Genomic DNA, 23026 nt, shown 5'->3' with positions numbered 1-23026 from the left:
AGCTATGACAAATCTAGAGAGCATATTAAAAAACAGAGATATCGCTTTGCTGACAAAGGTCGGTCTAGTCAAAGCTATGGTTTTTCCAGTAGTCATATACAGATGTGACAGCTGGACCATAAAGAAGGCTGAGCACCAAAGAACTGATGCTTTCAAATTGTGATTCTGGAGAAGACTCTTTTGAGAGTCCCTTGGACAGCAAGGAAATCAAACCAGTCAAGTGTAAAGGAAATCAGTCCTAAATATTCATTGGAAGGACTGATGCTGAAGCGGAAGCTCCAATACTTCCTGATTCGAAGAACTGACTCATTGGAGAAGACCCTGATGATGGGAAAGGCTGAAGGCAAACGGAGAAGGGGACAACTGAGGATGAGATAGTTAGATGGCATCACCGACTCAATGGACATGAGTTTGAGAAAAGTTCGGGAGAAGGTGGAGGACAAGGAAGCCTGGTGTGCTGTAGTCCGTGAGGTCGCAAAGAGTCAGGCACGACTTAGTGACGGAACAACAGTAGCTACATATAGATACAGATACAGGCTGTCATTGAAGATAACTGATGGGACAATGTTCTTTCTTCATTTCTCAGCTATAGAACTTACCTCATTTTGCCTTTTTCTTTAGGAAATAATTGCAGTTATTTGAAATGATTATATTTTAATAATTTTGAATAATTTTATATGAAATCTCTATAATACTTTCATGGGTCAACAATCTAAGTAAAATATTGAATCATTATTTTTAGTCCCCAAATATTTAGACACTTGAACATAAATAGTGCCCATATGCTTACTAAATTTCAAACTATTGTGCTTAAGTTAAATATAACCAACTTGGCACCGGAAAATCTTTGCTTTACAAAGTACCTGCAACAGGAATGATTCTTTCCATTATATAGACAGTTGCAGGTCAGGACCGGCAAACATACAGTGTTTAAGACCGCAGCATCCTGATGGATGGTAGCATATTCCTAAATATCTCAGTCCTTGACCAACTGCAGCTACATGATTATGCCTCTCCAAATAATTCATGCGACAGCTCTGCCTTTAAAGCACTGTTCACAATTAAATTCAAACTCACAAAGATGTATCTGCCATTAGTTCTTAAACTTTTTGTTGTCATGACTCATTTCTTTGTAATTCCTCAATTCTAGCAGCCCATCTTCATCACTGTTGTTTAGTCGCTCAGTCATGTCTGACTCTTTGCGACTCCAAGGACTCTGGCCTGCCAGGCTCCTCTATCCATGGAATTTCCCAGGCAGGAATGTTGAAGTGAGTTGCCATTTCCTACTCCAGGGGATCTTCCCGATCCAGAGATTGAACCTGCGTCTCCTGCATTGGCAGGTGGATTCTTTACCACTGAGCCACCTGGGAAGCCCTGATATTTGTCATATTGTTGTTTAGTTGCTAAGTCGTGTCCAACTCTTTGAGACCCCATGGACTACAGCACACCAGGCTTTCCTGTCTTTCTATATCTCCCTGAGTTTGCGCAAACACATGTCCATTGAGTCAGTGATGCCATTCAACTGTCTCATCCTCTGTTCTCCTTCTCCTCCTGCCTTCAGTCTTTCTTTTCCAAGGAGTCAGCTCTTTGCATCAGGTGGCCAAAGTATTGGAGCTTCCTCTTCAGTATCAGTCCTTTCAATGAATATTCAGGGTTGATTTTTCATTAAGATTGACAGGGATATATTTATTTCATCGTGGGATATATTTTTCACTCATTTTATTAGTTAACATTTTATTAGTTCATTCAAATATTAGTTAACTAATATTTATTGATCACTTACTATACGCCAAAGATAAGGTGCTAGGAATTAGGGATATTTTATAAAGACAGTTTGTAGGTCGTAGCAAGTTCTTTACTTCCTGGAACTTAGCAACTAACCTTATCTTTCAAAATAAAGTATATCTATTGCATTTAAATGGGGACCGAGGGCTGCAGAATTTTGCAGTGGTGCTTAACATACACAAATATTATAAAGGGTTTGGAATCATTGCCTAATAGATTTTCATCTACAAAATATCCAGGAATGAAAGCATTATGTGGTTTTATTTTGCTTACCGAAACAATGGCTGAAGTTCTGCAGAAGGCAGTCATGAATATCTGCATTTATCATATGCTGAATTTGATCATGAGTACTCTGTGCTTGGAGAGTCAGTCTGAGTGGGCATTAAACACTTCATGCCGCAGAGGTAAAATTGAGTAAGTTCTTGTGTAAATTAGATAAGGCATTCCTCCCCGGAATTGTTTATATGACATCCACTTAAGATTGTGTGAAGAAGCAGACAGTAACACCATTTGGGCAGAGACTCCAATTAGCTTTTTGCCCTTGTGTTCCCATGGTACAATTTAACCATTTAATCCACACCACACAGGATGCATGGAGAAGGAAATGACAGTTCCAGTATTCTTGCCCAGGAAATCCCATGGACAAGGAGCCTGGTGGGCTACAGTCCATGGGGTCTCAAAGAGTTAGGCACGACTGAGCGCACTCACACATACACGCATGCACACGCACGCACGCACACACACAGGACGCAGGCCACAAGAAGTTGAAGAATGAGAGAATGACTGAATGATTAAGACTACATTAACCGCTTTTCCCACAGAATGGGAAGAGTATTTCACAGTGTGTGTTGGTGTCACCAAGGAACACGGTGACCCTTTCTGCAGGCTGTAGGCTTTCTGCAGGCTGTAGGCTTTCTGCAGGCTGTAGGTAGGTATACAGGTTGACATCGCGCTGCCGTAAAAGTCACACCTGTCTTCACTGCATTGTCTCCGTTCCTTGTTTCTTTGCAGAACGATTCAATGTGTACCTTATGCCTACACCAAATCTGGACATTTATGGCGAATGCACAATGCAGATCACGCACGAGAATATCTATCTCTGGGATATCCACAACGCCAAGGTCAAGCTGGTGATGTGGCCCCTCAGCTCACTGAGGAGATACGGGCGGGACTCGACGTGGTTCACTTTTGAGTCGGGCAGGTAAGCTCTGAGGGCAGAAGCGACATGAAGGAGGGGCCTGGGACCAAGATTTTGTGCTCAGGTAGATGGTTGTTTTCATAAAGGGTCAGTTCGTTAGAGGTCACCAAATATATGATTTCTTCAGATCCTTGTTGATAATCTGGATGAAACTGTGTTAACTCTATGGCAGGTTAATTACTCCAAAATAACTTCAGTCTCTTGTGCTGACATCAAAGTAGTTTCATAATTATTTTTTATCATGCAGTATATTTGTGAAATTATTACAGTATTATATTTTGGGTACATCCTCCTATATTTTTGGTGCAGTAGGATTTCCATAAAAGTCAACATGTCCTTGCTGGCATTACTTTTGTGGATTTTTTTTTAAAGGAAAAAATGTTGAAAGGAGTCTTATATAAAATTGCTTAAATATTACTTTTTAGGTTTGAGATAATTTAATGCAATATTCATTTATCCAGATGTTTATGTTAATAGCATTAGTCAAGTATAAATATTGATATTAATTCAGAATGACTGAAAAGAAAGTTGGCAAATCCATAATTTATGGAATGTGTGACTCAGATTTTAAACGAAGTATGTCAAGACAGATACACTGGTTTCTTGATCACAGCATATGGTTGGAATCCATAAATGTCTAAAATGAATGCTTGCTTCACAATCATTATTCACAGATATGATTTAGACATGAGCTTCAATCAACTGTATCAGGTCATTATGTTGTGACCCCTTTGTGATACTGTTGTCACTCATCCAAAATAAGACTTAGGTTTGGGGATTCTATATAAGAAGTGTTTAATATATTCACACTTGGGTATATGATTTATCACATTCTAAAAATGAATCAGTGCCCTTATAGGGTAATTATGAAGTCGCCATGTGACTGAGTAGACAAATTAAGATAGTTATGCAACAGAATTCTACCCACCATGACACACACAGTATGGATGAATCTCAAAAACATTGTTGTAACATTGGTAGGAAATCCTGCAACAGACAAAACTGATTTATAGCAACAGAAATCCAATGAATGGTTGCCTCGGGTCGGGAGAGAATGCACTCCAGGGGACACACAGGACCTGTGAGGGTGGAGACCATGCCCTGGATCCTGACATTGGTCGAGAGCCATGGAGCTGTTTACTCAGTATCGGTGTCCATCGTTATATGCAAAGTATCCCTCAGTGTTTCCAACATGGAAAAAAAGTGGGGGCATTTGCTCTTCTTATTTTATGTGCTTTTACACTGTTTGAGGTTTGACAATGAGCATTTGTCACTTTTACAACAAATCGCTTCGCCTGGGAGGAATGAGGCCGAGGAAGGGGAGAGAGCTGTGAGCATTTCTGGACGGGGCTTCGAGGGTGGTTCTTGAAGCTGTGTGCAACAGCGGGCCTTGATTCCTAGGTAGGTACAGTAAGGGCAGAAGTCTGTTCCTGTAACCTGAGGCAGGCCTTGCACTTTTTACGTTTTCCTTGTAGGTCTCCCTTTGTCCTTGGTATTGAGATGTTTTAACACTTGACATTGGGACTTCCTTAGTGGCCTGCAGGCTAAGTCGCTTCAGTGGTGTCCGACTCTCTGCGACTCTGTGGACTGTAGCCTGCCAAGTTCCCATGTCCCTGGGGTTCTCCAGGCAAGAATACTGGGGTGGGTTGCCATGCCCTCCTCCAGAGGACCTTCCCGACTCAGGATCAAACCCGCGTCTCTTATGTCTCCTGCATTGGCAGGCGGGTTCTTTACCACTAGCTCCACCGGGTGGCTAAGAATCCTCCGTGCCAGGCTGGGGGCGCAGGTTCGATGCCTGGTCAGGGAACAAAGATCCCACATGTCATGGGGCAGCTGAGCCTGCTTGCCACAACTGCTGAGCACACGCGCCACGGATCGAGAGCCAGCAGCACACTGTAACCAAAGATCCCGAAGCAGCCAAAGAAATAAATGAATATTTTTTTAAAAATACTCTATATCATCTGATTTTAAAAGTCAAGCCAGGCTTTTGAGGGAGTAGTTGGAAAGAAAAGCTTAAAATCACTTACTATTTCTGCATCTGGAGAAAATGGCTTTTAATATTTTGCTGTGCTTCCTTCCAATGAATTTTAAAATCAATGTATTTTCATTTAATATTATATTGAGAAGTAATCTCCTATAAAGTCCTATAAAGTCAAGATTTTTGTGACCATATGGTATCTGAACATATGGCTCTACTGTCATTAATTTAACATTAGGGTGTTCCCAAAATGAACTATCATAAATAAAGCCACACTGACCATCTGTGAAAAGATGTGCAAATATCTGATTATTTTCTTAGCAGAGCCTTTTTAAAGCAGAATTCCTGGGTCAAAAGCTGTGAACGTTTTCAAGGTTCTTCACAGTATAGCAAATTGCTTTCAAAGCAGTTTCAATTCACACACCCTCTAATGGTGCAAAGAGCGTTCTTGACCCCATAACTACAGGCATTAAAAAGATGATTTAAGATGTTTCTATTTTAAGAGAGGACTTGGATATCTTGTTAATTTTTTTCCCTTTTCTCCTTTGTTTCTTTATGTTTGGAGGTTTGTCCTTGTGGTTACTGTTCATTTGTATGTTTTTCTTTCTCTGAGTTTTGGGTGTCCCTTGCCCTTGGAATATTGACCATTGCCCTGTGCATCTGTTTTATAAACTCCAGAAGATCTCACTCTTGCTAAAGGTAACCAAGAGCAGAAGGGTTTGTCCGTGTCCAACCCAGCTCCCCAAGGCAGGACTGGGAGAAGGGGTGTGGGGGGGCGTGGGTGATGATGCGGGACAGTATAAAGGAGAAGCCGGCAGGCCGGTTTTGTGCTGTCAACACAGTAGAGCTCAAGATCTCCATCTTCTGGGTTTTGTTTCGTTCCTCTCTGCACGGGGCACAGCATTTGGAGGCAGTCTCTAGCCATTTGCTTGTACTACCGCATGTACTGGAAAGTAATAAAACTGGGTGTCGAACTAGGCTTTTTTCCACTGACAGGCTTTGTACAACTTTGCTCATCTGCTTGGCCGCGCTGGGTCCTTGCTGCCTGCGCTTTCTCCGGTTGTGGTGAGCGGGGGTGCCTTTGGCGGCATGTACGGGCGTCGTGTACAGCACTGACTTCTCTTGTTGCAGAGCCCAGGCTCCGGGCTCGTGGGCTGCAGCAGAGGGGCTCCCTACTGACGAGCTTTTTTAAAAATGAATTTTAAATTCTACTGTACCAATAAAATATAAGCATGAACGGTAGAAATGGAGCAAGATCATTCTTCCTGGAGGAACACACCTCACACATCCCGACAGTTGTAATCATACACCCATGCGGGTGAGGACGGGAGAGGAGGACCAGGGAGCTTTCGCTGGGAGCTGGCCTCACTCAGAGGGGCGTGGCCTGGGGAGATGAAGTCACAGCCTGCCTAGAGTAATTGCTGCTGCTGCTGCTAAATCGCTTCAGTCGTGTCTGACTCTGTGCGACCCCATAGACGGCAGCCCACCAGGCTCCCTGGTCCCTGGGATTCTCCAGGCAAGAACACTGGAGTGGGTTGCCATTTCCTGCTCCAATGCATGAAAGAGAAAAGTGAAAGTGAAGTCGCTCAGTCGTGTCTGACTCTTAGCGACCCCATGGACTGCAGCCTACCAGGCTCCTCCGTCCATGGGATTTTCCATGCAAGAGGACTGGAGTGGGGTGCTAGTTAACCATAAAAGAGCACTTTAAAAGTGAAAAGCAACCTGGTTTACCATGCAAGCTTATTTAATCAAAAAGTCAAAACAAGATATCCAGACCTGCAGAGGACGTCACAGGAGTCATGATAATGTACAGTTTTACCCTGTGGAAGATAAAACCACTTTTTTTATTTGCTGGTGGGGCTTTTTCACTTCATGAAACCTCATAAATATTGTAAGCAAAAATCAGGATGAGCTCAAAGGCCTGCAGAACAAGATTCAAACGATCCCCAAATCCATTTTTATAAAGTTATTCTTCAAAACATAACCTCCCTATTCAGCAAAACACTTAATATAACAATAGGTGCTTAAAATATATCTTACTAAACTCTGATAGTATTGTCTCTATTGAGAAGCCTGGGGACAATCTGGTTACAGATTTTTAACAATTGGAAATAAAAAGCAGTACAGTTTCCACAGGAAGATGGTGAATGGAAGCAAATGCTCTGTGTGCTATAATCAAGGATCCCCTGATGTTATAGAGATTTGTTCTGTCCTTAAAGCTTTTCCATCAGTCATGCAGAGAGAAACCCTCCTCCTCTAATGAATGTATGACCACTCAGTTAAAATATAGGTAAGGCAGAGAGTTTTTAAATAGGATACCGAAGCATGATTACTCTCCCCTCAAAAGACTATATCAAAATTAAAGACTTGTCTCTGCAAGAGACGCTTTTAAGGGACTAAAAGGCCAGACACCAACCTAGAGAAGATACTCCGAAGTCACATGTTAGACATTGCACTTGTATCCAAAACATATGATGAATTTCCAATTCAAAAATAAGAAAAAATGCAACCCAACTTTAAAAACAGGCAAAAAATGTAAGCAGATGCTTCACCAAAAAACACATATGACTGATCAATAATTACACTAAAAGATGCTGAACCTAATTCTTCACTGTGTGTGTGTGTTAATTGCTCAGTCGTGTCTGACTTTTTGCGACCCCCCCCCCCTGAACTCTAGCCCACCAGACTCCTCTGTCCGTGGGATTCTCCAGTCTAAACTACTGGAGTGGTTGCCAGTTCCTTCTCCAATTATTCAGTAGGGAAATTAAAACTAAAACTACAATGAGATACAACTGTATATCTATTATAGTGGCTAAAGTTAAAAAGGAAAATCTGACAATACCAAATGCAGACAAGGATGCACAGCAGTTGGAACACGTACAGTTTTGGTGGGAATGGAGCATGCTGCAGTAGTTTGGAAAGAAACTTTGAGGTTTTTAAAAGAAACCTCAACATTGCCTGAAGATCTGATCCAGGGTCCTACTTCTTGGTATTTCCTTGCGAAAAATAAAAATACATGCTCATACCAAAACCTGTACGTGCATGTTGCTAGCCATTTTATTCATCATTGACCAAAACTGGACAAACCAAATATCCTTCACTGAATGGATAAACAAACTATGATAAGTCTATAGAGAGCTCAGTTCAGTTTAGTTCAGTTGCTCAGTCATGTCCGACTCTTTGCAACCCCATGAACCGCAGCACGCCAGGCCTCCCTGTCCATCACCAACTCGCAGAGTTTACTCAAACTCATGCCCATCGAGTCGGTGATGCCATCCAACCATCTCATCCTCTGTCGTCCCCTTCTCCTCATGCCCCCAATCCCTCCCAGCATCAGGGTCTTTTCAAATGAGTCAGCTCTTCACATCAGGTGGCCAAAGTATTGGAGTTTCAGCTTCAGCATCAGTCCTTCCAATGAACACCCAGGACCAATCTCCTTTAGGATGGACCGGTTACTCAGCATCAAAAAGGAGTGAATGACATGCATAATGAGTACATCAAAGATGCCTTGTTCTAAGTGAGAGGCCAGATCCAGCAAACAGCATACTCTATGATGCCACATACATGGCAGATAGAGCTATAAGGTCGGGAGGGAGACCAGTGATCGCCATGGAGTGGGGGCTGTGCAGAGGGAGGGACTGATGAGGAAAGGACAGAAGGGCAACAGCAGGGGGATGGCGGAACTAGTATTTATCCTGATGGTGGTGGTGGATATTTCATTCTATACATCTGTCAAACCCCAGAGAACTGTCTAGCACAAAGAGTGAATGCTACTAGGTAGAAATGTTTTAATTTTAAAATAAATTTTAAAAAAGGAAAGAGTCTCACATATATGCTCAAGTGATTTTTGGCAAGGCTGCCAAGACCATTCAATGGTGAAAGTCTTTTCAACAAATAGCTGGAAAAACTATATATCCACATGCAAAAGGATGAAGTTGGCCCATCACCACTGTGTATCACAAACGTTACGTTAAAACAAATTGAAGACCTACATTTAACATATAAAACTATAAAACTCCTAGAAGAAAATATAGAGCAGAACTTTACAGCTTCAGATTTGGCAGTGATTCCTTGAACAAAAGGCAGCAAAGGAAAAAAGAGACAAATTGGAACGTATTAACAATTTAAGGAATTTGTACCTCAAAAGACAATATCAACAGAGTAAAGAGGCAACTCGCAAAATGGGAGAAAATACTTGCAAGTCTTATATCTGATAAGAGTTTAATGTTTCGAGTATAGAGAGAACTTCAAAAAATTCATAACAACAAAAAACAAACAACACACAAAAAAATGCACAAAAGGACTTAAGTAGGCATTTCTCCAAAGAAGATATGCAAACAGGGAAAAGATGCTCAACATCACTAACTTTTAGGAAAATGCAAACCTTGATGAGATGCCTCCTCACACAAGTAGGAGGGCTACAATCAAAATAAAAATGATCACAACAATAGTAATGTGTTAGTGAGGTTGTAGAAAACTTGAAACCCCTGTGCACTATTGGTGGGAATATAAGGTTTGTAGAGCCCCTGTGGAAACCAGTATGGCAGTTCCTCAAAAAAAATAAAAATAAAAAACCTAAAAATTAAGAGGCTTCATTCTCTGTTGAAAATGAGGGAAAGATTGCTGTCCCCTCCCCTTTTCTTAGAACATTTACTTTAGAAAACGTAAAATTGTAAGTACTTTCCTCCCTTTGAAGTGGTGCTAAGTCACTCAGTCGTGTCGGCCTCTGCGATCCCGTGGACTGCAGCCCGCCAGGCTCCTCTGTCCGTGGGGTTTCGCACGCAAGAATACTGGAGTGAGTTGTCATTTCCTTCTCCAGGGGATCATCCCAACCTAGGGATCGAACCCGGGTCTCTCCTACTGTCTGAGCTACTAGGGAAGCCCTAAGATTTCTCTCTTTGAAATGTATATAAATCCTTCTGAAAACAAAATGGGTTTTTGTCAGCTTTAAGAACCAGGAGTGCCTTTATTTCAGGGACTCAGGAGCCAGGCCTTTGAAAGTTAAACATGAAAGAAGAGAACACCCCTAACCCCCAGTCGCTGTGGGAGGGGAGGAGCCTGACTGCCTTGGCACTTGACCCCACATTGCAAAACTCCATTCTCTCATAAAGGTGTGAAAAGCTTGTTTTTCCTCTAGCTAAAGCCAGTTAGCTAGTCTGGGTTGTCACTACAGTTACCAGCTGAACCGAGGATGAACTCTGTCTGGAAAATGGTGCTGTCGAGTCCTCTCATACCTTGAGACCAGTGTTGTTTATCTTGAGAACATGTACATAGCGCCTTATATCTGCTTTTGACTATAAAAAGGGAGAGATGTCTTTTTATCTTTGCCATCTCTCAGCAGATTGCCTGAGATGTGTATCATATTCTGGTTTAACATGAAAACAATAACAAGGGTGTTTTCTTTATTACTTTTGTGGAGAGGATTTCTAGACTGGAAGAAGATTTTGTTTTTAATTGTATTTCCCAACAGTATCGAGGGGAAGAAGTTAGAAAACAAAATGTTTGTTGGCTGTCCAGATACTACAAAGAAAGGATCTCAGGGATAATTTGAGAACTTGCAGGCAAAGATGAAAGGGGTTTGAAAAAAATTAAAACCCTGCAACATTGGAAAGATAAGTATGTTGGGTCACAAAAGAGTACGAGATAAAGTTAAGGAAGTCTTTTAAGTGACAAGAGTAAGTTAAAACAGCCACAAGAAAAAGAAGAGATTAAGTGTTCAGTCTCCAATTTTATTGTTTGTTGTTGTTCAGTCGCTAAACTGTGTCCGACTCTTTGCAACCCCATGGACTGCAGCACACCAGCCTCTCCTGTCATTCACTATCTCCCGAAGTTTGCTTAAATTCATGTCCATTGAGTTGATGATGCCATCCAACCATCTCATCCTTTGTCACCCGCTTTTCCTCCTGCCCTCAAACTTTCCCCAAATCAGGGTCTTTTCCAGTAAGTCAGCTCTTTGCATCAGGTGACCAAAGCACTGGAGTTTCAGCTTCAGCATCAGTCCTTCCAATGAATATTCAGGATTGATTTCCTTAAGATAGACTAGTTTGATCTCCTTACAGTCCAAGGGACTCTCAAGAGCCTTCTCCAGTACTACAGTTTGAAAGCATCAATTCTTTGGCTCTCAGCCTTCTTTATGGTCTGACTGTCACATCCATACATGACTACTGGAAATACAATAGCTTTGACTAGACAGACCTTTGTTGACAAAGTAATGTCTCCTCTTTTTAATATGCTGTCTAGGTTGGTCATAACTTTTCTTCCAAGGAGCAAGAGTCTTTTAATTTCCACCTCCTCCCTTGTATTTACCTTTGCCCTTGCAATTAGGTGGGGCCACGTGAGACATCATTCCCTGAATATTCATTGGAAGGACTGATGCTGAAGCTGAAGCCCCAATACTTTGGCCACCTGATGTGAAGTGCTGACTCATTGGAAAAGACCCTGATGCCGGAAAGATTGAAGGCGGGAGGAGAAGGGGACAAGATGGATGAGATGGTTGAATAGAATCATTAATTCAATGGACATGGGTGTGAGCAAACTCCGGGAGATAGTGAAGGACAGGGAAGCCTGGTGTGCTGCAGTCCATGGGGTCACCCATCCCCTTTACCCACTGTGCAGCTAAAATGGTCTAGTGTTGAGATGTCTTAACCACAGGATCTCAGCCACCTCAGTTTCTGAATCCAGTTTGCCCTGGTGATTTGCCCAGAGATGTATAAGACATAGCTTCAATAAGCAGTAAACATTTGTCATGTTAAGCCATTGAGGTTTGAAGTTAGCTTTATTATTTTTTTTACTTACACAGTCTGTGAGAGCATCTGTGCTAAGTTGCTTCTGCTGTGTCCGACTCTTTGCAACCCTATGGAATGTGTGGTTTATTTTCCTAATCTATAACCTTTTTGTGATTTCAGTACCTACTCACTAAATCTCTTTTATTAGAATTCCTACTTCATACTATAACCATTGGTCCGTCGGTCTCTCCAAGAACCCTATGAGCTCACTAAAGACAGGGGTATGTGTTACTCATCTCTGTTTCTCTAAAACATCATGGTATTTGACAAATGATTGGAGGCATCTTAGAGAATTAATGGGATTTTTGATGTCACAAAAAGATTAAGTTATCATATTCAATTGAGTTTTAATTATAAAGTATAGAGAAGAAAGGTCTCCTTCTTGGAAAATTTGCATCAAGGATATATGTGATGTTAAAACTCACATGTCTACATAAGCTCTTCTTTAATTCCAGAGAAGTAAAGCCAAGACCAAGTCTTTGAGGATGCTGGTGTCTTCTGCGTGTGTGTCTAATTTGCTAAATCTCTTGCCGCTACAACACTGGGACTAACTTTTTCCCCCTAGGATAAAGCATTAATTAAATGACTTAGGAAACTGTTCTTATGAAGAAATGGAGGCTCTGATCTTAGTTTTGCTCCATTAACTTTAAAGTTCAGTACATTTTTATTGAACCCACACATGCTTTAGTGTGAATTGCTTTTCATTAATTGGTCTATAGGGATTCCAATGACAGGTTTGGCCTTCCTTTTAGGTTTTTTAATTCTCCTTCAGAAAGTTCCTAAACTTTAGTAATAGTCATTCAATCAAGGAATGATTGCCAGAATCGAGAGGAAGAAAATCAATGAGAAGTTCCGGTTTGATCTCTCTGGGTGGTGGCACGTCTCCACATCCACCAGTGAGACTTACATCTCACAGGAGATGCAGGCTGGCTTCTTTAGAACAGTTGGACCATTCTTTTACTGATTCCTTCATTCAAAAGATGCACTTATTTTCACATGTCTGGAATTTAGATATGTGTAGTTACTACTGGGCTTCCCTAGTGGTTCCGACAGTAAAGAATCTGCCAGCAATTCAGGAGACCCCGGATTCTATGCCTGGGTCGAGAAGATCCCCTGCAGAAGGGACTGGCTACCCACTCAAGTATCCTTGCTGGGAGAATTCCACGCATGCTCACAGTGTGCTCATGGCCTGCTCGGTGGTGTCTGACTCTTTGCAACCCTGTGTGTTGTAGCCCGGCAGGCTCTGCTGTCCATGGGATTTCCCAGGCAAGAATACTGGAGTAGGCTGCCATTTCCTTCACCGGGGATCTTCCCAACCCAGGGGTCAAACCTGCATCTCCTGCGGTTCCTGCTTTGCCAGGCGTGTGCTCTACTCCTGAGCCACCTGGGAAGCCCCTGGGAAGCTACGACGGCACCTTACAATGAATGGCATCATCCGAGGGTGGCCAGCAGGGGGCGGAAGTTACACAGTTGCCACTGCCGCAGGGTCTCAGCCTTAGTCATGGATGCAGGAGTTTTCATCCCTTCTCTTGAACCTATGTGTAATGTTGGTGCTTCACTTCTTGAGTTTCATTATATTTCACTTCCATGTTAGCGTGCCAACGTTTCACCCAAGAAACCTTTAGGGGCATTTGAGAAAAACAAAACTTATTGTGAACACCATCTGGTAGATAAAATATTCACCAGGCAGCATAAAACTTGTAGACTAGGTGTCAGGGGTTCATAAGAAAATTTTAAAGTCAAAAGCAGCATACTCTGTAATGAAGAAATGTGTACCACTACCTGCTGATGACAAAAGGAGTCAGTTCAGTTCAGTCACTCAGTCATGTCCGACTCTTTGCGACCCCATGAACCGCAGCACGCCAGGCCTCCCTGTCCATCACCAACTCCCAGAGTTTACTCAAACCCATGTCCATCGAGTCGGTGATGCCATCCAAACATCTCATCCTCTGTTGTCCCCTTCTCCTCCTGCCACCAATCCCTTCCAGCATCAGGGTCTTTTCCAATGAGTCAGCTCTTCGCATGAGGTGGCCAAAGTATTGGAGTTTCAGCTCCAACATCAGTCCTTCCAATGAACACCCAGGACTGATCTCCTTTAGGATGGACTGGTTGGATCTCCTTGCAGTCCAGGGTACTATCTATGGTGAAACAGATCACCAGCCCAGGTGGCATGCATGAGACAAGTGCTCGGGCCTGGTGCACTGGGAAGACCCAGAGGAATTGGGTGGAGAGGGAGGTGGGAGGGGGGATCGGGATGGGGAATACGTGTAAATCTATGGCTGATTCATATCAATGTATGACCAAAAAAAATAAAAATAAAAAAAAAGTCTTCTCCAACACCACAGTTCAAAAGCATCAATTCTTCGGCGCTCAGCTTTCTTCACAGTCCAACTCTCACATCCATACATGACTACTGGAAAAACCATAGCCTTGACTAGATGGACCTTTGTTGACAAAGTAATGTCTCTGCTTTTTAATATGCTTCTAGGTTGTCATAACTTTCCTTCCAAGGAGTAAGTGTCTTTGAATTTCATGGCTGCAATCACCATCTGCAGTGATTTTGGAACCCAAAAAAATAAAGTCTGACACTGTTTCCATGTTTTCCCATCTATTTGCCATGATCTTAGTTTTCTGAATGTTGAGCTTTAATCCAACTTTTTCACTCTCCTCTTTCACTTTCATCAAGAGGCTTTTTAGTTCCTCTTCACTTTCTGCCATAAGGGTGGTGTCACCTGCATATCTGAGGCTATTGATATTTCTCCTGGCAATCTTGATTCCAGCTTGTGCTTCTTCCAGCCCAGCATTTCTCATGATGTAATCGGCATATAAGTTAAATAAGCAGGGTGACAGTATACAGCCTTAACATACCCCTTTCCCAATTTGGAACCAGTCTGTTGTTCAGTGTCCAGTTCTAACTGTTGCTTCCTGACCTGCATACAGGTTTCTCAAGAGGCAGGTCAGGTGATCTGGTATTCCCATCTCTTTCAGAATTGTCCACAGTTTATTGTGATCCACACAGTCAAAGGCTTTGGCATAGTCAATAAAGCAGAAATAGATGTTTTTCTGGAACTGTCTTGCTTTTTTGATGATCCAGCGGATGTTGGCAATTTGATCTCTGGTTCCTCTGCCTTTTCTAAAACCAGCTTGCACATCTGGAAATTCACTGTTCATGTATTGCTGAAGCCTGGCTTGGAGAATTTTAAGCATTACTTTACTAGCGTGTGAGATGAGGGCAGTTGTGCATAGTTTGAGCATTCTTTGGGATTGCCTTTCTTTGGGATTGGAATGAAAACTTACCTTTCCCAGTCCTGTGGCCACTGCTGAGTTTTTCAAATTGGCTGCCATATTGAGTGCAGACTTTCACAGCATCATCTCTCAGGATTTGAAATAGCTCAACTGGAATTCCATCACCTCCACTAGCCTTGTTCATAGTGATGCTTCCGAAGGCCCACTTGACTTCACATTCCAGGATGTCTGGCTCTAGGTGAGTGGTCACACCTTCGTGATTATCTGGGTCATGAAGGTCTTTTTTGTACAGTTCTTCTGTGTATTCTTGCCACCTCTTCTTAATATCTTCTGCTTCTGTTAGGTCCATACCATTTCTGTCCTTTATTGAGCCTATCTTTGCATGAAATGTTCCCTTGGTATCTCTAATTTTCTTGACGAGATCTCTAATCTTTCCCATTCTGTTGTTTTCCTCTATTTCTTTGCACTGATCACTGGGGAAGGCTTTCTTATCTCTCCTGGCTATTCTTTGGAACTCTGCATTCAAATGGGAATATCTTTCCTTTTCTCCTTTGCTTTTCGCTTCTCTTCTTTTCACAGCTATTTGTAAGGCCTCCTTAGACAGCCATTTTGCTTTTTTGCATTTCTTTTCCATGGGGATGGTCTTGATCCCTGTCTCCTGTACAATGTCACGAACCTCCGCCCATAGTTCATCAGGCACTGTGTCTATCAGATCTAGTCCCTTAAATCGATCTCTCACTTCCACTGTATAATCATAGGTGCCCAATATGTTACTGGAAATCAGTGGAGAAATAACTCCAGAAAGAATGGATGGATGGAGCCAAAGCAAAAACAATACCTAGTTGTGGATGCGACTGGTGATAGAAGCAAGGTTTGATGCTGTAAAGAGCAATATTGCATAGGAACCTGGCGTGTTAGGTCCATGAATCAAGGCAAATTGGAAGTGGTCAAATAGGAGATGGCAAGAGTGAACATCGACATTCTAGGAATCAGCAAACTAAAATGGACTGGAATGGGTGATTTTAACTCAGATGACCATTATATCTACTACTGTGGGCAGGAATCCCTTAGAAGAAATGGAGTAGCCATCATGGTCAACAAAAGAGTCCGAAATGCAGTACTTGGATGCAACCTCAAAAACGACAGAATGACCTCTGTTCCTTTCCAAGGCAAACTATTCAATATCACAGTAATCCAAGCCTATGCCCCAACCAGTAACGCTGAAGAAGCTGAAGTTGAACAGTTCTTTGAGGACCTACAAGACCTTTTAGAACTAACACCCAAAAAAGATGTCCTTTTCATTATAGGGGACTGGAAGTCAAGAAGTAGGAAGTCAAGAATCACCTGGAGTAACAGGCAAATTTGGCCTTGGAGTACAGAGTGAAGCAGGGCAAAGGCTAACAGAGTTTTGCCAAGAGAACGCACTGGTCATAGCAAACACCCTCTTCCAACTACACAAGAGAAGACTCTACACATGGACATCACCAGATGGTCAACACCGAAATCAGATTGATTATATTCTTTGCAGCCAAAGATGGAGAAGCTCTATACAGTCAGCAAAAACAAGACTGGGAGCTGACTGTGGCTCAGATGATGAACTCCTTATTGCCAAATTCAGACTTAAATTGAAGAAAGTGGGGAAAACCACTAGACCATTCAGGTATGACTTAAATCAAATCCCTTATGATTATACAGTGGAAGTGAGAAATAGATTTAAGGGACTAGATCTGACAAATGAAATAGCATTTTGTGAAAAAATAGAAAACCAAAGGACATTGATAATTCTGGGTTGATTCAAAAGAGTTGAACTCAGTTTGTGCAAAGGTTTTATAAATTCCTTGGCTACCTAATTTTACTTACATTTTCTTTCTATGCATATATAAGATAACATAATAATCCATGACAAGTGAGCCTGAGTCTTGTTTGTTTTCTGACGTGGTAAGTTGGAGATACCTTGTGGACCTCCAGGGGGAATTTCGGAAGGTGGCTCTGTATATGTGTCTGAATATCAGCAAAGAGTGCCCAGCATGTAGATGGCTTTTAAGTTACACACCTGGATGCCTCACTTTTGAGAAGAGAAGATACAAACATGCATTACTTACTCTGGAAGCAAAAATGCCTCAAGAAGTAGATAATAGTAACCGTGTTCAGTGCTGCAGACAGGATGAGTAAGATGAAGCTTGAGAAGTGTCATGTTGATTTTGCAAATCAGAGGCCACTGGTGGCCTTTGGAAAGACCTATTTAAGTGGAGTCATGGGGAAAGAAGATTGGAGTGGGTTCCAAAGAGAATGAGAGGAGAGAAAGTGGAGTCAGCAAGGACAACGCCTCAAGAAATTTTATTGTGAAGATAAAAGAGAAACAGAAGTAGCTGGAAAAGAATGTGACATTGAATTATTTTGAAGATGAGCTGTATTTAAAAACATGTGCATGCACATGGGAGTCATACTATGAAGAGGAAAAAAATAATAAAACAGAAGAAAGAGGGAAACATCACTAAGCAGTATCTTTGAGGTGATGAGAGGAAACGGGATCTAGTGCACAAGTGAGTGGCTACATTTAAAAAAATAATGCTTTTAAACAGGCTGATATAATGGACGTAAAAAGGGAGGCAGGCATTTGAGGATCAGATAGAGGCGCGTGGAAGTTGTCTTCTGATCGTCAAATAGGAAGCAAGGTAACTGACTGTGAGGCTAGAGAAAGGTAGCCAAGACTCGATGCAGGAGAAGGTGTGATACAGCTGTTCACAAGAGCGAGCAAACCCAGCGCAGCCGGGGAGGAGGACGGCGGGTGAGCCCCGGCCGCGGCACCCATGGCCTCGTCTGCCTTCCTGCGCGGCCCCGCGCCCAGGCCGCCTCCAGCGCGGCCCGGCGCCTGCACTTCAGGTGTCCGCGTGCTCGGGGCCGTCCTCTTCAGACCCGCTTCTGCCGTCGCCCGTGTCCTGCGCTCAGAGCGGCCGTCCGTGGGGCCGTGGGGCTCCCCTGCATGGCCACAGCCCCCTCTGCTGTGCGCCTCCTCTTTGGCACGTTCGCGGGCTCCTCAAGGAGCGGAGCGCTCCTCGGCGCCCGTCCTTCCAGCACGTGTCCTGGGTGCCTGTCCTGTACCCGCCGCGATCCGGCCCTCTTTGACATCTGTCCCTGTCGCCTTGTGCCCCTGGAATCGCCCTCCTCCTCACCCACCCCGCACATCTCCCTCTCACACACACACACTCACAGGCACACGGTCGTTAGACCTGGATGCTCCCAGTGACCCACACATCCCCTCTGTCCCGTAGACTGAACGCGGATGGCGGAGCCGGGCGCAGCCTGTCAGCCCCTAGGCTGACGTCCTTTAAAGGGAGAGGGGCTGGAGCCGGGGGTCTGCCATCAGGGTCTGCGCGGTGAGTGAGGGCCACTGCCCTGGGCAAGACCCGAAGCCCGGCTCCACTCCTCAGACTCTCCGCTCCCTCAAGTGAAGCCGGGAATGAGAAGTCTCCACGGCGGGCTTTCTCATCTCTAGTGAGACAGCAGAGATAATACCGACAGTTCCGCCACTCCAGGAGGCAGACAAGTGAGAACAAGACCTCAGTTATTATTTCCAGCTGTCCGGCGTTTTCTTCACTTAATAGGAATGAAGGAGCCTCTTACAACAAAACCTGACAAATAAGCTGCGCCACAAATCACGAGAAAAGGTAACAGAGATGAAGAAAGAGTATTATTTTCATTCCTTTGGTGTTCAAGTTGCCCGTGACTTAAATCACAAGTGTGTTAGCCTCCAGATACAGTCAAAACATATTCCTGTTCCGTGAAGTGACGGTGAATCTGGCAGAAAGGAAGCCGGTTCCTGTGTCACCTTTCATTATTACACTCCCCACGGGGCGGGACTCTGCCTACCTTTCCGCGTCCACAGAAGGTTCCTTCTGCACCTCTGCCTTCTCCCCTCCCCTCCCTCCTTCCCATGCCACACCTCTCCCCTTTCTCTCCTTTCTCTTCCTTCTTGTAAATAAATATTATCCACGTTGGCGTCTGTTTTGCTGTCCCTGTCTCTTTTATACCTGACACATCCTGATCCAGTCCCTCCAAAATGTCAAACTCTCTCTAAGCTCTTCCTTCCTAAAAACTTGTTTAAACTTCACGTGAAGTCAGTCTTCCTAAGCATACAGTCTCTGACTTCCCTGGCCATCCAGTGGTTAAGACTCCACGCTTCCACTGCTAGCTGTCCAGTGTGCCAGGGGGCACAGTTCCATCCCTGGTCAGGGAACCAAGGTCCCACATACAGTGCCGCAAAAGGATAAATAAAGCATAAATGTAAAATAAATAAATGTAAATAAATAGTTGCTCAGTTGTGTCCGACTGTTTGCTACCCCATGGACTGTAGCCCGTCAGGCTCCTCTGTCCATGGATTCTTCAGCCAAGAATACTGGAGTGGGTTGCCATTTCCTTCTCCAGGGGATCTTCCCAACCCAGGGATTGAACCTGGGTCTCTTATGTCTCCTGCATTGGCAACTGGGTTCTTTACCACTAGTCCCACCCTCTTGAGAGTGCCTTGGACTGCAAGGAGATCCAACCAGTCCATCCTAAAGGAGATCAGTCCTGGGTGTTCATTGGAAGGACTGATGCTGAAGCTGAAACTCCAGTACTTTGGCCACCTCATGCAAAGAGTTGACTCATTGGAAAAGACCCTGATGCTTGGAGGGATTGAGGGCAGGAGGAGAACCGGACAACAGAGGATGAGACAGCTGGATGGCATCACCGACTCAATGGGCATGGGTTTGAGTAAACTCTGGGAGTTGGTGATGGACAGGGAGGCCTGGCGTGCTGCGGTTCATGGGGTCACAAAGAGTCGGACACGACTGAGCGACTGAACTGACTGACTGACCACCTGCGAAGCCCAGATAAGGCCTATGTATCTTGATAAATAAAGCATATCTATCTAAAAAAATCAAGTCAAATAAACGACTCATGAACTTAAAAAAAAAAAAAGTCTCTTAGAACTCTGAAACAGAAGAATGTATAACATCAATTTATATGTGAAGCCACAGGGTCCTACATTTACTAAAATTTTAATTTAGAAATTTCAAAATGCTTCACATGCCAGGTTATATAGACTAAAATGTGTCTGTTACTCTTTCTTACACAAAAAATATCACTGTGTCCCTTTCTCTTTGAAGGGATATACAGTATACCTAGCTCACAGTCTATCCCCAGAATGTGTTACCTGGTTCGAGGAAGCCTGACAAAGAAATAAAAAACAGAAATATGGATTGTGCTCGGTCGTGTCCAGCTCTTTACAACTCTATGGACTGTAGCCCACCAGGCCCCTCTGTCCATGGAGTTCTCCAGGCACAAATACTGGAGTGCGTAGCCGTTTCCTTCTCCAGAGGATATTCCTGACTCAGGGATCAAACCCACGTACCTGTATTGGCAGGCAGACTCTTAACCACTGAGCCTCCCGGGGAAGCCCATGACTCTAATTTAATGAGATCTAAAATTCATAAATATTTTTGGGCTTCCCTGGTGTTTAGCGGTAAAGAATTCACCTGCTAATGTAGGAGATGAGGATCCAAGCAAAATGATTTAAACAAATTACAGATTCAACAATGTATCCCACTGTGGAGAGAGGAGTTAATAAAGCTCCTGGTCTGGGATCCGTTGCTCTCCTGAGTAACACTGAAGGAACATCCGGGGGACAGAAGGAAAGCAAGTGGTCCAGTTTAGTCTCGTGTACTTGGTTACTGCATGTGCGTGCATGCGTACCGAGTCACTTCAGTCGTGTCTGACTCTCTGTGACCCCATGAACTGTAGCCCACCAGGCTCCTCTGTCCGTGGAATTCTCCAGGTAGGAATACTGGAGTGGGTTGGCTGTCCCTTCTCCAGGGCATCTTCCCAACCCAGGAATCAAACCCCGTGTCTCTTACATCTCTTGCATCAGCGGGAAGATTCTTTACCACTAGCACTACCCGGGAAACCCTAAACGTGCTTACTGACCTCCTAGTGAATAAACTAAGGATATCCCAATCTACAGAATGCTTTTAGCAGGATGCTCCGGGTTTAAGACTGCCTGTGGTCAACAGTCCCACGACCAGTGGACTTGAGTCAGTGCTCACTAGGCTAAACACCGCCTAAATTACATATTTGGGGTAGAAAATAAAGCTGCGTCTCTCCTGACTCCCTGCTGGGCGTGCCTGTGGCGTGCCTCACTTCGAGCACTCACGTGGTCTGAAGCGGATGTGCACATGAGCACTGGGGGGAGGTCCTGGGGGCTGCTCTCACTGGTGCCGAGTAGCTCGGCCGCTTCTCCCGCCTTGTCTGTGCCTCTCGGTTTGGGTAAGAGTTTACGTTCGGTAAACTCTCTTGATGTTCTGGCCCTTTGGATTGGCTCATCCCCAATAGGAGAAGGCAATGGCACCCCACTCCAGTACTCTTGCCTGGAAAATCCCATGCACGGAGCAGCCTGGTAGGCTGCAGTCCATGGGGTCAGGAAGAATTGGACATGACTGAGCGACTTCACTTTCACTTTTCACTTTCATGCATTGGAGGAGAAATGGCAACTCACTCCAATATTCTTGCCTGGAGAATCCCAAGGATGGGGGAGCCTGGTGGGCTGCCATCTATGGGGTCACACAGAGTCGGACACGACTGAAGCGGCTTAGCAGCAGCAGCAGCAGCATCCCCAATATGCTCAAAGATAGTTGACAGGGAATAAGTCAGATACATTCAGAAAGACATTATGATCCATTAATACTTCTTATAAATGATCAATCCTTAAATGTACATATGTTTAACAATATATATGGCTTCCTAGGTGGTGGTAGAGGTAAAGAACCCACGTGCCAATGCAAAAGACATAAGAGAGGCGGGTTTGATCCCTGGCTCGGGAAGATTCCCTGAAGAAGGAAATGGTAACCAACTCCAGTATTCTTGCCTGGAGGAGAATCCCATGGACAGAGGAGCCTGGCAGGCTACAGTCCATGGGGTCACAAAGAGTCAGACATGACTGAGCACACCCATGCATCAGAAGAAAAATAAAAAAGATGCTTCAGATAGACGCGAATACCAATATACCATCCTAGTTAGATAAAAAGAGCTGAGAGGGAGATTTTGAAGGGCAATTCATCTTGATTATTAAATATTTAGCAATATTTTTATGTAATAAATATTTTATGAACACAGTGACATTCTCCAAAACATGATGAGTATATTTGTCAACATGTAAAGAACTTAGGTAAGTTGAATTATGTTTTCATTGGCTCACAGAATTATTCCAAGGGTATATGAATCAAGAAGGATTGGATATGAATAATATGTGTGTGCATAAATCAAATCTTGCCACAAATTCATTCTGTATATTTATTTTTATTTGTTATATTTGTTGTGATCAATGTAATTTGGAAAACCTATTCCCTAGGAAAAAGCACTAGACTGAAAAAACCTTTTTATCTGACCAACTTTGGCACCATGGCATTATAAATTTCTCACATTAAGTTCATGTAAGGAAGTGGTTTAGACTAGAATATGAAATCTCAGGCAATCGATTCTGGATTAAAATTCTCTTGTGCGTCAACTCCTTTAAATGTCAGATCCTCATCTGAAAACTGGAGATGAATTCTGCCAAGGCCATAGGGTCCTTTTTAGAATTAAATGCTATGCAGTATGCAGGAGTCCCAGTTATTATTAATTAGATTGATTGTGTCTTTTAAATTTTTAAGGCAATATCTGAACTTAACGGACACTAGAGTTTTCTATTTTAAAAGAGAAATTAGGAATTGGATCCCAGCTTGTTGTGCACACGTGCTAACAAGCAAGGCAGCATGTGGACTGACAGCTTTTCAAGCCGAGGCGTCAGTTTGCCCCCACCGCTCCCCCCAACACACACACACAGCCTGTTCTGCCTGGCAGAACTGTCAGTCAAGTGCATTGTTAACCACAGGGCTGGCGAGGAATGAGAAGCACAACTTTTGACACTAGGCTCTGCAGATGAATGAATTCTTCCAATTTTGCAGGCTTTGAAATAAAAGCCTCTCTCTAATGTTACATTTGAACGACTAACACCCTGTT

At 43.5% G+C, this 23026-nt stretch overlaps 1 protein-coding gene across 1 annotated transcript in view; it reads left to right on the top strand.

The window, feature by feature from the left end:
• The window catches only part of DOK6 (docking protein 6), a 388678-nt gene that overhangs the window by 233958 nt on the left and 131694 nt on the right, over window positions 1-23026 (top strand). Inside the window, exon 5 of the mRNA XM_043444411.1 lies at window positions 2797-2986. Coding sequence (XP_043300346.1) covers window positions 2797-2986 — 190 coding nt within the window. The remainder of the gene's footprint in view (window positions 1-2796; window positions 2987-23026) is intronic.

Source organism: Cervus canadensis, chromosome 23 (genome assembly GCF_019320065.1).
Source record: "Cervus canadensis isolate Bull #8, Minnesota chromosome 23, ASM1932006v1, whole genome shotgun sequence".
In the NCBI taxonomy this organism is placed as follows: Eukaryota; Metazoa; Chordata; class Mammalia; order Artiodactyla; family Cervidae; genus Cervus; species Cervus canadensis.
The sequence above is the reverse complement of the archived record's forward strand: the minus strand, read 5'-3'. Positions and strand labels throughout refer to the sequence as shown.